Below are 15,078 nucleotides of genomic sequence, written 5' to 3'. Positions count from 1 at the left end.
CATCATCATCGTTTAACGTCAGCTTTCCATGCTAACATGGGTTGGACGATTTGACTGAGGACTGGTGAAACCGGATGGCAACACCAGGCTCCAATCTAATTTGGCAGAGTTTCTACAGCTGGATGCCCTTCCTAACGCCAACCACTCAGAGAGTGTAGTGGGTGCTTTTACGTGTCACCCGCACGAAGGCCAGTCAGTCGGTACTGGCAACGGCCACGCTAAAAAATGGTGTCTTTTATGTGCCACCCGCACAAGAGCCAGTCCAGGAGCACTGGCAACGATCTCGCTCTGGTTATATGTTCATAGTCAGGTGTGATTTGTATTTTTCAAGAAATATATTTTCTTTACACACTTGGTTATTTCACTGATGCTGGTGCAAAGTAAAAAGCATCCAGTATACTCTGTGAAATGGCTGCATTAGGAAAGGCATCCAGTTGTAGAAACCATGCCAAAGGAGGAAATAGAGTTTGGTACAGTCCTCTGGCTCGCCATATCTTGTTAAACCATCCAACCCACAACAGCATGGAAAACAGATGTTAAATAATGATGATGATGAGTGGTAATTGGTGTGAATGAGTCTTAAGATAGATTCGTAGATAGCAGAGAACAACAAACACTTGGTGTGTAACTTTAATTTAATCAATTCACTTGAAGACTGTGAAGCATATAAAAAATAAAAAAAACAATAAATACCATGAAGTATTAAAATATTAAACATTTATTTAAATTACATAATTAATATAGCATATGTTAATAACCCTTCCGGCCCCGGAACCGAGTTCGCATGTCTAGTAAAGATCTCTTGCACTCAAAAAAAGAATTCCTCAAAACATTACACTCATTAGGGATAGATGGATGATTTCCAAGGGCTACACATTCTCTGATTGTGTGGCCATCCTAAAGAAAAGAACAAGAAAAAATGGAATTAAAATAATGGTAATGAATATGAAAATAGCATTAATACATAGTTTGGAAACACATTTGGAAAAACATATATATATATATATATATATATATATATATATATATTTGGAGAGAAGATTTTTTCTCAAAGAATCAAGATTGAGAAAAGCACACAAAGACGAAGCAACTTGCTTGACACAATTCTAAGGCTGGGGGCTTTCCCTGTCTTCATACTCTTAATTGCTTTATCTATCAAGGTACAATCAATTCAGATAGCTGGTCCCTCTGTTGGGTCGACATCTGGCAGACCCTCTTTCTCCCATTCATTCTCTTCATTTAGAAACATTTCGTTCATATATACATACATATGGCAATGGCTGCATGTGTATGTGTGTGATGATGATGATGATACATGTTACACAGACAAAATACAAAAATCTTTTGATGCTAACTTGTTTCTGGTTCTGATATAAAATCTCCCATTGAAATTTACGTAAAAACTTTTTACATAGTTACATCTCTATCACAATATTAATAAAGATAAAAGATATTTGCCAAAATCCTTGCAGATGTTTGATTATATTCAAAATTCACTGAAACACAGTTCTTTTTTGTTTCCTAGAATTATGATTATGAAAGGATTAATCTTTGTAAGATTATAAGCTTCTATCCTACCTAGTGCATAGGAGAAGCAGAGCATGTAAGAGACTGTTAGTAAGAAAAAGTTGATTCATCTGTTAGCTGGTCAAAAGGAAATATTCAAAAATGAATGTGTTGTTCAATATCTTCAGAAACATTTCCTGTAAATTATCTGACAAAGAAATTAATGTTTCCCTTGTAAATCATAAGTCATTGAAGTATTTCTAGAGGGATGCAGCTGTTTTAGGTAACAAGAGCCAAATTAATATATTTTATATAGTAAAGAAACTGTGCAAATCACAAACATTCTTTTGTAATGGAAAAAATTACCACCTTTTTGTAACAATCACTTTCAGCTATACATTCTTGCAACTCTATACGCAAGCCAGAACATGCAGGTTTCCAGATACTAGAACTTTCTTCTTCAGCTTCATAATAGCGAGGCATAAGGACTGAAAGTAGAGATATAAGAAATATAAGAATTGGCAGTAGATATATATAAGTGCTGAAAGTATAGATATACAAACAGCAAGTGAGATATACAAACAGGAAGAAGATATATAAAGAAAAAAAAGTAAAGATATAAGGACTGGATTGTGTCTGAAAGGTTGGGATTAGAGAATGTTGAAAGTGCAGGAAAGTTTTACAATTGTTGCCTGGAAGAATTTGGGACTAAGACTATTAGTGATAAAAAGGGGGCAAAATAGTTAAGAGGGAGGTTGTTGATGAGGCAATACCTACTGGTGAACTTGAGGTCTGAGAAGTAAAAGGTTGAGAAAGAAATGAAGGGAGACCTTTTGGAGTTGTATGAGGATGAGAAGAAAATGTGCAGAGACATCAGGGTGATATATCTCTTCCAGAAGAGAAAACATCAAGGAAAATAGAGAAGCTACTTCTACAAAGATTCATACAAATTTGCAAAGAATATTTTTGATGAAATACCAAAATCATTGATAGTATCAAAGAGAAGTTGCTTACGCATCCAAAAAACGTATAGGTACAGGTGTGGCTGTGTGGTAAGAAGTTTTGCTTCCTAAATACACGGTTCCAAGTTGAGTCCCACCATGTGGCACTTTGGGCAAGTGTCTTCTACTATAGCCTCAGGCAGACTAAAGCCTTCTGATTAGATTTGGTAGATGAAAACTGGACGACGCCCGTTGTGTGTGCGTGCGTGTGTGTGTGTGTGTTTGTACCCCACTACCGATTGATAACCAGTATTTGTGTGTTTATGTCCTGTAACTTAGCAGTTAGGCAAAAGATACTAATAGAATAAGTATCAGGCTTAAAGGAAAAACAAATAAGTGCTGGAGTTGATTTGTTTAACTAAAATTCTTCAAGGCAGTGAATCAGCATGGCCACAGTCTAATGGTTGAAACAAGTAAAAAAAAAAAATATTCATAAGTGAAGAGAGCCACTACGGTACCAAATTGATAGAAGCACTATAATTATTAAATGTGTCTAAATTCCTACATATCTCTGTCACATCATCTGTCTATACAATTAAACATTAAAACCAAAACCTACGTTGCTATACTATAGTATATTAGTTCCGCGCATTGCCCTTAATTACATATAACAGCAAAGTCACCTTAAACAACAATAAAGTAGAAAATTTTGAAACTATTAAGATTTTAAAACAGTATTTTTAAATTAAAAAAAATAAATAAAACACATACTATTTACGTGAATTCACCGATCGTTTGTTGATTGTCGATTATTTCGTAATCGAAATACTCAATAAAGGTGTTTCTGCCTTGATTTCGTAAATAATGGTTGAGAAATGCAAGGGAGGTAAGAAGGTACTCTTGATCGAAATGACCGAAGGAAGAGAATACTCTTTTACTTGGTTCAGTCATTTGACTGTGGCCATGCTGGAGCACCACCATTCGTCGAGCAAATCGACCCCACGACTTATTCTTTGGAAGCCTAGTACTTATTCTATCGGTCTCTTTTGCCGAACCGCTAAGTTACGGAGACGTAAACGCACCACCATCGGTTGTCAAGCGATGTTCGGGGGACAAACACACACACACACACATATATATTCATATACATATATACGACGGGCTTCTTTCAGTTTCCGTCTACCAAATCCACTCACAAGGCTTTGGTCGGCTCGAGGCTATAGTAGAAGACACTGGCCCAAGGTGCCAGGCAGTAGGACTGAACCCGGAACCATGTGATTGGTCAGCAAGCTACTTTATTTCATAATAGTTAGCCACTGGGGCTGTACGCAGATTAGTAACTACGGGCTGGCCACAAACATTAATGAGCATGAATGACAACAAAATGATACAAGAGTGGGGAGAACGAACGACGCCCGCCGATCACAGCCTCTCAAAAACATTGTTCTTTTTTTCCTTTAAAACACACATTGAGGTTTTACTTTTCTTACATTAGAATCAATTTACAATAGAATCAATTTACAGTATTAAAATCAATTTACAATATTGCAACACAACTAATCCGCACTACCGCGGACCCCTTGCAAATACACTGCTCCTACCAGACTATTCCATTGTCAGGTCGGAGTTCACGGTGAGGCCGACAAAGTTCTCTTTGTCAAAATTACTCCTGGCTTTTGTCACGATATTTCTCGTCACGTTGAACTAGTCGCGATCTCCTCGCGCTCGCCATCCCGGCATCGTTGCTTTGGCACGTTCGGCGGCCGACAGCGCCGTTTTCGTCATCGCACACACGCTTCTCGTTGACCGCACTCGCGGTCCAAGAAACTGTCAATAGTCCCTCCCTCATGGTACAGGAGAACATATAACTCCTCTTCCTCTCAGGGAGGGACCTCATACTGCTCTGTCAGCGGCACAATTCCTGCTGACAAAGTCTCCCTCTCCGGTGGCACATTTCCCACTGGAGGTGCTTTGGGTTCGGTCAGCGTTACAATGGCTTCCGCCGCCCGTCTACTGTTCTTTTTTCCCCCTTTCCTTTTCTCAGCCATAAACAAATAGCCCATACGGATGTAAACTATGTTGTATGGAATTATATGAAATTTTCAAATATAGAGATAAGAACAATCTAACTAATAATAATTAGATCTTAGAGTTTCGTGTATTCATAAGATTACCCGTACCTTTAAATATGGGGTCATCCCATAAATAATGCTGTTTTTCATCATTCTTTCAAAATTAAGATTAACAAACTGCTTTTCTAATCTAAAATATGCTCTCCTTTCATATTCTACAATGCTTTTCCTCTATCTGATAGACTTGCAAGGCCTCTCTTCTAAAATTCACTTGTCCATGACGAAAAATAATCCACCAGTACTGTTCTAACCTCATCTACAGAATTCATATTTTTTCATCCAAATAATTTTGAAAACTGTGGAATAAATGATAATCAGATGGAGCAATGTTTGGCGAATATGTTGAGTGGAGCATCGTTTCCCATTCAAACTGCTCCAACCTTTGGAATGTCCTTGCTGTATGTGGCTGAGCATTATCCTGATGGAAGAATACCTTTTGTCTTGAAATCAAAGATGGTTGTTTTTCTTCTAGCACTGACTTAAGCCACTCTAGTTGCTCACAGTAGAACTTTGTTATCATTTGGTTTGGGTTTAAAAGTTCAAAGTGAACTAAACCTTTCACATCCCACCAACTAAAGGTTAGAAAGGACTGAGGGCAGTATGCTCCGCTGGATGTGTAATACAAGTGTATATGTTCAACAGACTGCCAGTGTTCTGAGAGAAAGTTAGGCATAAGAGGAATTGTTTGGTGTGTGCAAGAGAGAAGACAGTACTGGTTTGGTCATGTGATGCGGATGGATGATTACAGCCCCATAAAGAAGTGCCAATCTTTCCAAGTGGATGGAACACGTAGAAGAGGAAGATCAGGAAGACATGGATGAAGTATTGAAGAATGACCGCAGGACACTGCACCTTTCAGGTGAGATGACTAAGGAGTGAGATACCTGGTGCCTGGCCGTACTCAAGAAGACTCACACTCCACAGAAAAAGTGTTAAGATTGATCCTTCTGGTGGTGTAAAGCATTTGAGACAGTGTCACGTAAAAGCAACAATGCAATAAAAGCGCCTGTGCGGAGCCATATCTATTAGATATGCATTGACCTGGAACAGCTAACCTCTTAAGGACTGCAAAATAATTCAGCCTTGCTAACATTTGCTCAGGTGAGGCCCATTGTGAAATACTATCCCTACATCCAGGTGAACTCTGCTGCAACACTGACCCAGATCACTACATACATCCTAATCTGCAGCCAAAGAAAAAAAACAGCTACCTGATTGACTGACATGAAGTCAATTATCAACACACTTCAACATCTGGCCCACAGACATGCCTTTTCTACCACTACTACTGTGACCTCTGTTCTACCCAAAAATGTTCTCTCTAGTTTTCTCTCCTGCTCTTGTTTTCATTATGACTATCAACAGGCTGCTATTCAGAAAGAATATTATATTAATATCACCAGCCTTCGAACCTGTAACCAGACCCCTTTCCCCACCAAAAGGAATCGTCCTGTTGCACACAAACACTACTCATAACTAAAAATAAATTTAGGAAAACAAGTCAATTTAGGAAAACAGGCCTCAGTGTAAATCATTTGTCAACCTTTTTAAGAAGTGGGCTATATGAGACATAACTCATCATCAGGCAAGTGAAACTTCTAAAAAATAATCAAGGTAATTTTTTGTTACGCTAGCTATTCAGAAAGTCCTGTATATAAAGTTTGCTCACAACAGTTATTCAGTCTGTTAGCTATAGAAGCCAAGGCAAATCTTTTCTGTTTGGCTCACACTTTTCAATTTCTTTAATTTTGTTCCAAATGATTTCAAATTTGGTGTATGCTATTTATGGAAATGAAGTTCATTTTTGCCATAAATTAATAATTAAAAAGTTAAGAGCTTTTAAAGCTTGCAAATTTTAGGTAATCTTAGCCAATTGAAAGCCATGGACATATTGGTGCCTGTTTCCATAGTAAAAAAACCAAGGTATTGTCTGCTTCATATATTTTATTTTTCTTTGACAAACAGATATTTTCAGTTGCTGTCCTGTCACTATCTCATTTCCATAATTTTGAACTATATCTTTTCCTGGGCCTTTCAACCTAAAGAGCAGTAGGACCATAGCCAACTTTCACCTTTCAAATATGATAGAAAAATTGAAAACTGAGAACAGTAAACCATACCATTGAATTTATTGACTTGAAAGCTGGTACCCACATGCAACAAGTGGAAAGCACATGGTCCTCTGTAAAATGAGGGAATAAATGTCACTGAGGAACCTACCATATCAGTTGTATACTGGGGTCAATGTAATCAATGTACATCACCCTTGAAATTACTGGCCTTGTGCCAAAATTTGAATCCAATCTAAATTGCTTCTTTTCTTTTTCTCTTGTTTTTTCCTTCTTTTTACATTTTTAAATATTAATGTGTGAACGATAAACTATAAACCAAAGTATAGAATCATGTAATAATAATAATAATCTTTTTTATCATAAGTACAAGACTGTTGATTTGGGGAATGAGTGTGATGAGTTATATCAAGCCCAGTACTTAACTGGTACTTTTAATTTATCAATCTCAGTACTCAATGGGTACTTATTTTACCAACCCCAGATGAATGAAAGGTAGAGTTTAACTTTATTGGGATTTGAACACAATATAAGTCACTTAATCAAAACATTATTCTCTGTATTCGTTTGCATTCTTTTTATCTTCATTGACTTCATTTTAAATCTTTTGTTTCTCTTTCTCTTCTCCGCCTTGTTTTTCATTCCTTTCACCACTGCCTCTTATTACTTTTTTTTTTTATATTTCTTCAATTACTCTTTCTTTCTTTTGTCTAATTCACCATTTATACCTTATTCTTTTCAATTTTAACCACCCACCTTTATCACCTTATTTCTTTTAATTCCATTCATGTTACCCCTCACATCTCTTTTCTGTCATTCACTTTATTTCATCTACTGAACCCCACCAGCTACCTTAGTTAACCTTTTGCTTGTCTTGTATATCACATGTGATACACAAGGCATATTTTCTTGGTGTCCATGCAACATGTATAGTACTCGTTTCCAAATTTGTTTTTGAAATGAGTACAGAATATTTTGGGACTTGTGAAAGGAAAGTTTTATATTACTCAGAACATATGAAAAAAGGACTAACCAAAAGTATGGAAAGAAAAAACAATTGGCATTCCATCGGTTATGATGACAAAGGTTCTAGCTGATCCAATCAATGGAACAACTTAGTCATGAAATTAATGTGAAAGTGGCTGAGCGCTCCACAGGCACACATACCCTTAACATAATTCTCAGGGAGATTCAGCATGACACAAAATGTGACAAAGCTTGATCTTTGACTCACAGTTAGAACTCATTTTTGCCAGCTGAGTGGACTGGGCCAACATGAAATAAAGTGTCTTGCTCAAGCACACAGTGTACTGCCATGAATCAAAAATAAGCATAGATATTTAGAAAAAAATTATGAAAATGCTTTGGATAGACAAAAGGTTTAACACTTTAGCATTTAAACCGGCCATATCCAGCCAAAAGTATTCTGCCTGTTTTATGTTCAAACTGGCCAGATCTGGTCTCTCACACCAACCCTACAATATCGTTTTAAAAATTAACAGCTACCTCATCAAAATCTCATAGCTACAAGATAACACATGATTAGTTCAAAACAATGTGGATAAAAAAGCATTAATTTTGACAGAATAATGCGAACACTAAAGGTTTAATAATCAAGGCATTCTCCTATCTACATGTCGTCTTTTATCCATTCCTTTCCCTCCTTTGTTTTCCTTCCTTCATTTCTTTCTCCACCATCTTTATTATTTCTTTCTTTCTCATCTCCATGTTTCTTTCACCATTCTCACTCTACTACTTTCCTTCTTTTCGCCCCACTTCCATTACCTTATCTTTTTTTTTCTAGTTCCTTTCATCTACCATTATTTCATTGATTATCACTCCTCTCTCATATTTCATTCAATCTCATTCACCCCCCCCCCCTTGCATTATTTCTTTTATTCCTCCTGGTATTTCTTCAATTCCCATCACCTCTTCTAATCTCTTTCGATTCTTCTTCCATCCCACATTATTTCATTCATTCCTATCACCCTTTACTTCTTTCAATTTCATTCACTCTACCCCCTCCTCCACATTAATCCCTTCATTCCCATCATCCTTCTTTATCTCTTTCAATTCCATTCACCTCACTCTGGTATTAATTGTTTCATTCCTACCAATCTCCTTCATTTCTTTCAAGTTCATTAACTACCTCCCAACTCTGAATTATTTTTTAAAATTCCACTCATTCCATCTTCCATATTATTATTATTCTTATCCCTTATTTCAACTCCCTTCTCAATCGTTCTATATTTTCTTCATCGCCACCTCTAACACCTTCATCCATGTCACCTCCGACATCGCCTTCACCTGTACCTTCGACGTTTTCTTCATTCCTTTTTCCTTTCACATCTTATTTCCTTTTACCTCCACCTCCGACACTTCCATCTTACCTCCACTATCTCGTTATTACCTCTCACATCCAAATCCATCATCTCCTTATTACCTTTCCGTCTCTTCCCACCCCCGCCGCCGCCTCATAAAGCTCATGAATATTCATTATTCATATACGGCCACGTGACTGAGTCGTCTGCCTTCTTTCGGATTTCACAACAACAGACCAGAACATGGTTGACTGTCGTAAGTATGTCGCCGTTATATCTAGTAACATACTGTCAGTGTCTTTGAAGGATTTAAACCATATTGTTGACATTAATTTATCGCTATTAGCATTATCAAGTAGTATGTTGAGATAATTTCCCTCAACTTTCAGTGTTTGTGTGGTTTCTTCGTATCTTTATGGTCATGTTTATCTTGGCATAACAGCAATATATAATGTATACACGTGTGTATATATGTGTTTATACGTGAGTGTATATATGTGTTTATCCGTGAGTGTATGTAACTATATATATAGTTGTGTATATGTGTATGTATATATAAATACATGTATGTATCCATGTCTGTGTGTGTGTGTGTATATATATACATATATATATATACATATATATATAAATATATATGTATACATATATGCATATATATATATATATATATATATATATATACATATATATATATATATATATATATATACATATATATATATATATACATATATATATATATATACATATATATATATATATACATATATATATGTATATGTATATATATGTATATATATGTGTCTGTGTGTATATATGTATATATATATGTATATATATGTGTATATATATGTATATATATGTATATATATGTATATATATGTATATATATATATGTATATATATGTATATATATATATGTATATATATGTATATATATATATGTATATATATGTATATATATATATATGTATATATATATATGTATGTATATATATGTTAGGTGTGATGTATATATTCTTGGTTAATATTTACAACTTTTCTACTCTTGGCACAAGGCCCGAAACTTTTGGGGAGGGTGGGGCCGGTCGATTAGATTGACCCCAGTACGCCACTGGTACTTAATTTATCGACCCCGAAACGATGAAAAGTAAAGCCGACCTCGGCGAGTGTGTATACATATACATATATGTTTCATTAATCGTCCATTTTCTGTTACGGATATGTCATATGTCAGGGAAATTCTGTTACGGATATGTGATCCACTGCGCCATAAAGCAATATATATATATATATATGTGTGTGTGTGTGTGTGTATATATATTCGGTGTGTATATGTATGTACATACACATATGCGCAAACATATCCGATTGTCAATTGCCCAGTCTGACGTATTTGTGTTCATCTCATAAATACCTAAACTCCCACATTCAATAAGCTAGCTACATCATATATATTTATATATATATATACAGTACTGCTTATACATGAATTTCATACACACACACATTTGCATACACAATAAAGTTCGAGGTACGTTTGTAAACAATGTGGGGTACTTATTAAGTTTTCCCTCACTCACTTCTACCCTTGTTGTTACTGTTTGGGAAAATTTAAATGCCATATTAGGCAGACCTGTAATCATGTCGTGACCAACCTGTTTTTAATTTTAATTTTTTTCCCCAATATTACGTTCCTCTGCACAACATTATCGATTATGTGTGTGTGTGTGTGTTTTGAAAGATGGTAGGATGTGATAAGAGGGAAATTTGGCTGCAGTTTTTAGCACGCCAAACGTCTCTGTCGGGCTTTCATTCAACTGCGTCCTGGCTGTTTTATTTTTCTCGTCACATACCCGCCTACGAATCCATTCATAATTCGTGTGAGTGTGTGTGTGTGTGTGACTAAGGTTGTACGAATAAAGAAGAAAAATATACTAGAAATCGAGTAAAGTTGTTTGGCTCCCATCTAGAATAGACCCGTGATTTAAGGACATTCCATATGTGGCGGTGTGTAGATTATTACATTATCTAACGTATTCTATCCTTGTTATAAGACTATAGGATGTGATTTGAGGGAGATTTAGATGCTGCTTCTTGCGGGGTGATCTATCACGTACAGTCTCCTCTCTTCGTTGGTTCGTATCATGGTCGGCGTCGGGGAAAATTTAAATGAAAAAGGATTAAGAGTTGATAAAAATTCGACTTTGTAGAGGCAGGAAGAACGAGTTTTATCTTTGAATTCGGGCTTGAAGAAATAATGAAAAGTGTTTTTGGAAGTCAGTGTGAATGAATGAATTCCACCACTTCAATCATAGTTCCTCCTTACACGAATCATCAGAACCCTCGGTCGTATTATGTTGTTCCACTATATTGTATTCATATTTGTATTTACGAACGTGTGTGTGTGTATACGTACGTATGTGTGTTTGTACGTAAGATTGTTTGTACTTGAGTGTATATGTGTCTATACGTACGTATATGCGTGCTTATACGTACGTATGTGTGTCTATACGCACGTATATATGTGTGTCTATACGCACGTATATATGTGTGCATATACGCACGTATATGTGTTCATATACGCACATATGTGTGCATAAACGCACGTATACACACGATATACGCACATTTGTGTGTGTATATACGTACGTATGTGTCTGTAACTACGTATGTATCTATGCGTACGTATGTGTGAATATATAGGTTCATATGTGTGAATATGTACGTACATACGTATGTGTGAATATATAGGTACATATGTATGAATATGTAAGTACGTATGTGTGAATATATACGTATGTATGTGTGAATATATACGTATGTATGCGTGAATATATACGTACGTATGCGTTAAAATATACGTACGTTATGTATGAGTATATACGTACGTATGTGTGAGTATATACGTATGTGTGTGAGTATATACGTACGTATGTATGAATGTGTACGTACCTACGTATGTGTGAATATGTGTACGTATGTATATAAACGTATAGATGTGTTTGTGTGTCTACGTACGTATATGTGTGTATGTAAAAGTATATATATATATATGTGTGTATATGCGTACGTAACTGTATATACGTACATATGTGTGTATGTATGTACGCACATATGTTTATATACATACGTGTGTGTGCATATATATATATACGTCCGTCCGTATGTGTGTGTGTATACGTACGTACGTATGTGTATATGTACGTGTGTATATGTACGTATGTGAGTATACGTACGTGTGTGTATATACGTTCTGACGTGTGTGTATACGTACGTATGTGTGCGTGTGTATGTGTATGTACGTACGTATATGTGTGTGTACCTACGTACGTATATGTGTGTTTGTATCTACGTATGTACGTATGTGTGTGTCTTTGTATGTACGTACGTACGTGTGTGTGTGTATGTACGTAGTACGTTTATGTGTCTATATACGTACGTATATGTGTGTATATACGTACGTATATGTCTGTACATATACGTGTAGGTGTGTGTTTGTGTATACGTATGTGTGTGTGTGTATATATACGTACGTCTGTGTGTGTATAGGTATGTGTGTATGTGTCTACATATATGTGTATGTGTCTACATATATGTGTATGTATATATACGTACATGTGTCTCTACGTTTTTATGTGTGTGTGTACGTACGTACGTATGTATGTGTGTATATTTATATATTGCAGAACGACTAAATGAACATCTGAGACAATATGACGACAAAAAAACAGTCCTCAATACTCTACCAACAGTTGGTAATATTGATGTCACAGGCCTTCATGTCCCTTTTGCCAACTTCCTTGTATCGTAAGAACGGTCTTCCAACAGACCTAGTGCTCCTAGGAAGCTCTCCGTAGAATATGTCCTTCGGGATTCTGCCATCTTCCATACGACTAACATGTCCAAGCTATCTCATATGTCTTTGTGTGAGAATGCAAACATGCTTGGTATTCCTGCTTGCTTGAGACATCTTTGTTGGCGGACACGATTCTGCCATTTGATGCCAAGGATTTTTCGGAGGCAGTGCAGGTGAAAGATATTTAGGCAACTCTCTTGGCGTGTGTATGGCGTCCAGGTCTCACTGCCATACATTAGAGTGTTAAGTACACATGCCTGGTAAATCTTCATTTTTGTGGTCTTGGTCAGATTATTGTTGTCCCATGCCCGTTTGGAGAGCTGGGCCATCACAGCAGCTGCCTTGCCAATGCGTATATTGAGCTCGGCATCAAGGGATAGGTTGTAGGTCACTGTAGAGCCAAGATAGGTAAACTTCTCCACCTCCTGTAGTCTGTGGTCTCTAACATGTATGTTTGAGATCAAAAGAATTAAAGAGGCAAGAATATGATGCTTTTATCCACCAAGTAACAGTAGTCTTTAAACATATCACTAAGCCACTTCACAAAGTAAAAGTATGCTATGTTCTCTTGGTCTGTTTCTTGGTATAGCTAGTCAGTGTTGCAAACTTGAATTTTGTATTCTATAGGTGACTTTTATTGTCATAAAATATCTCAAATATCTGAAATATACATACAATATCATCATTCTGGTAAACATAACATTACTTTATTTGAATTTATGATTTCAAAACTTGAAAAGAAAATTTCTATGAAATTTTGTATTTATATTTTCTTCAAACAGATTTTTTTTTTGTTTTTAAATCAATAAAAATGTTTTGAAAATTTGCATGTTTTTTCCTGTTACTGTGAATAAGTAGATTCTTTATATTGCTTTCTGCTGTTTAATGTTGAATAAATAAATTTTAAAAAAACATCTAGATATTTAATATTGTTGTGTGATCTGGGCTACAAGATAGCCTAAAAGGAAACTGAATTTAATCTGATATATCACATTCAGCACTTTTAGGTATTTGTTTTTTTTTTTAGTATTTCAGTAATAGGAGATTTGAGTGGGGAAATTATTTTCAGGCTATGCTTAGGGCATTGGTGGTTTTAATCTGGCTGTCCCGTTTATACATGCATATATATATATATCTACCTACCCACCCAAGCAACCTCTCACCCACACATGCACACATTTGTTTTTTTCATATTCTCATGTACCTGTTCTCAGTGTGTGCGTATGAAGTAATTGACTGTCAGGTCAGTTTTGATTTAGCAGACCTCTAATCAAGTACATTATAGTTGTGACCATCCCATCCCGGAAACCATACTGGTTGGAGTTCAACAGATTGTCTTCGAGGAAGTGAGTTATTCATGGAGGGAGAGAAATCAAAGAAAAAAAAATCCCAAAACAACAAATATTAAACTGGTGAAGAAAGCAACATGGTTACTTTGTTTTTCTTGTTTGAAACAAATCATCTTTTGTATCGTTCTATAGTGTGTGTATGTTTGTATGCTTGTATGACCACCTCCTTATATAATTCAACTGTGTAAATGATTTACTTTTATAGGTATTGAATTAAAATTTGTTTAGCTGCCCAGCTGGAAGGACTCTTTTCACAGTCACTATGATCTCGGTTCTGCCACACACCTCCCTGCTGTTGGCTTTGTTACTGCTGGTCTGCACTTTCCTAGGTACTATTACTACTCATGTAGTCACAGAGAAAAATACTTGTTTAGATCCAGTGACAAGGAAGGTGAAAAACTTTGAGGATTTAGATCTAGAGAAAATAGCAATCACTATGCCTGGAGCCAGACCATCTAAGGTAAGTAGGATTTCTCAGTCTGTTCTCTTAATTTTCTTGATATTATCACTGTTTCTTATAACTGCCCAACCAGAAAGCCCTTGTCATAGTTAAATGGCTACTTTGGTCCGGTTAATGTTGTGTTGTGACTGTCGATGAATGGAGGCAGCTTTGCTGGTTTGGTCATTTGCAGTGAATGAGGACAGGGTGTGATGATGCTTATCCCCAAAACTACTGACTAGACATAATCAACTATGATCAGAATTGACAAGGAGACTTTTTATCAAATACATTCCATCTATGATCATCCAGCATTTTTTCTCTTTTTATTGCAGACAGTGTATCTAGAACAATATTATTCAATGTGTCCTTCCTTTTTGTTTTAAGTGATAGGGTGTAATTTGAAGATTTGGCTGCTATTTCTAGCTGGTCAAGGGACTACATAAGAACCTTTCCAGA

At 36.1% G+C, this 15,078-nt stretch overlaps 2 protein-coding genes across 13 annotated transcripts in view; one reads left to right on the top strand and one right to left on the bottom strand.

Moving 5' to 3' along the window:
* LOC106870427 (peptidyl-glycine alpha-amidating monooxygenase B) overlaps positions 1 to 15,078 on the top strand; it is a 63,553-nt gene that overhangs the window by 14,001 nt on the left and 34,474 nt on the right. The window contains exons 1-2 of one of the 8 annotated variants that reach the window (XM_089360701.1): positions 5,632 to 6,193; positions 14,386 to 14,640. In XM_089360701.1, the coding sequence (XP_089216827.1) occupies positions 14,443 to 14,640 (198 nt within the window). In that variant the 5' untranslated portion in view covers positions 5,632 to 6,193; positions 14,386 to 14,442. Of the gene's footprint in view, positions 1 to 5,631; positions 6,503 to 9,194; positions 9,328 to 13,892; positions 14,261 to 14,385; positions 14,641 to 15,078 lie in introns of those variants that run through there. The other 7 variants (XM_089360698.1, XM_014916495.3, XM_014916494.3 and 4 more) reach the window with 7 other exon arrangements.
* On the bottom strand, positions 698 to 4,188 carry LOC106870429 (cytochrome c oxidase assembly factor 5). 5 transcript variants are annotated; one of them, XM_089360704.1, is made up of 3 exons: positions 4,049 to 4,188; positions 1,876 to 1,994; positions 698 to 897 (listed from the first exon to the last, which is right to left on the bottom strand). In XM_089360704.1, the coding sequence occupies exons 2-3, from the start codon at positions 1,987 to 1,989 to the stop codon at positions 751 to 753; spliced, it is 261 nt and encodes an 86-aa protein (XP_089216830.1). In that variant the 5' UTR covers positions 1,990 to 1,994; positions 4,049 to 4,188; the 3' UTR covers positions 698 to 750. The 5 variants fall into 5 exon arrangements, with proteins under 5 accessions (XP_089216830.1, XP_089216831.1, XP_014771984.1 ...); XM_089360705.1 differs by having other exon boundaries at positions 3,989 to 4,128; XM_014916498.3 differs by lacking the exon at positions 4,049 to 4,188 and adding an exon at positions 3,219 to 3,357.

The sequence above is a fragment of the Octopus bimaculoides genome, chromosome 12, assembly GCF_046866305.1.
Source record: "Octopus bimaculoides isolate indiv1 chromosome 12, ASM4686630v1, whole genome shotgun sequence".
Lineage (NCBI taxonomy): Eukaryota > Metazoa > Mollusca > Cephalopoda > Octopoda > Octopodidae > Octopus > Octopus bimaculoides.
The sequence above is the reverse complement of the archived record's forward strand: the minus strand, read 5'-3'. Positions and strand labels throughout refer to the sequence as shown.

Excerpts from the sequence above, each read along its gene's own strand:
- LOC106870429 (XM_014916497.3), bottom strand. Across the intron at positions 898-1,875 it reads AAAGTGATTGTTACAAAAAG|GATGGCCACACAATCAGAGA; the intron begins GTGGTAATTTTT and ends TCTTTTCTTTAG.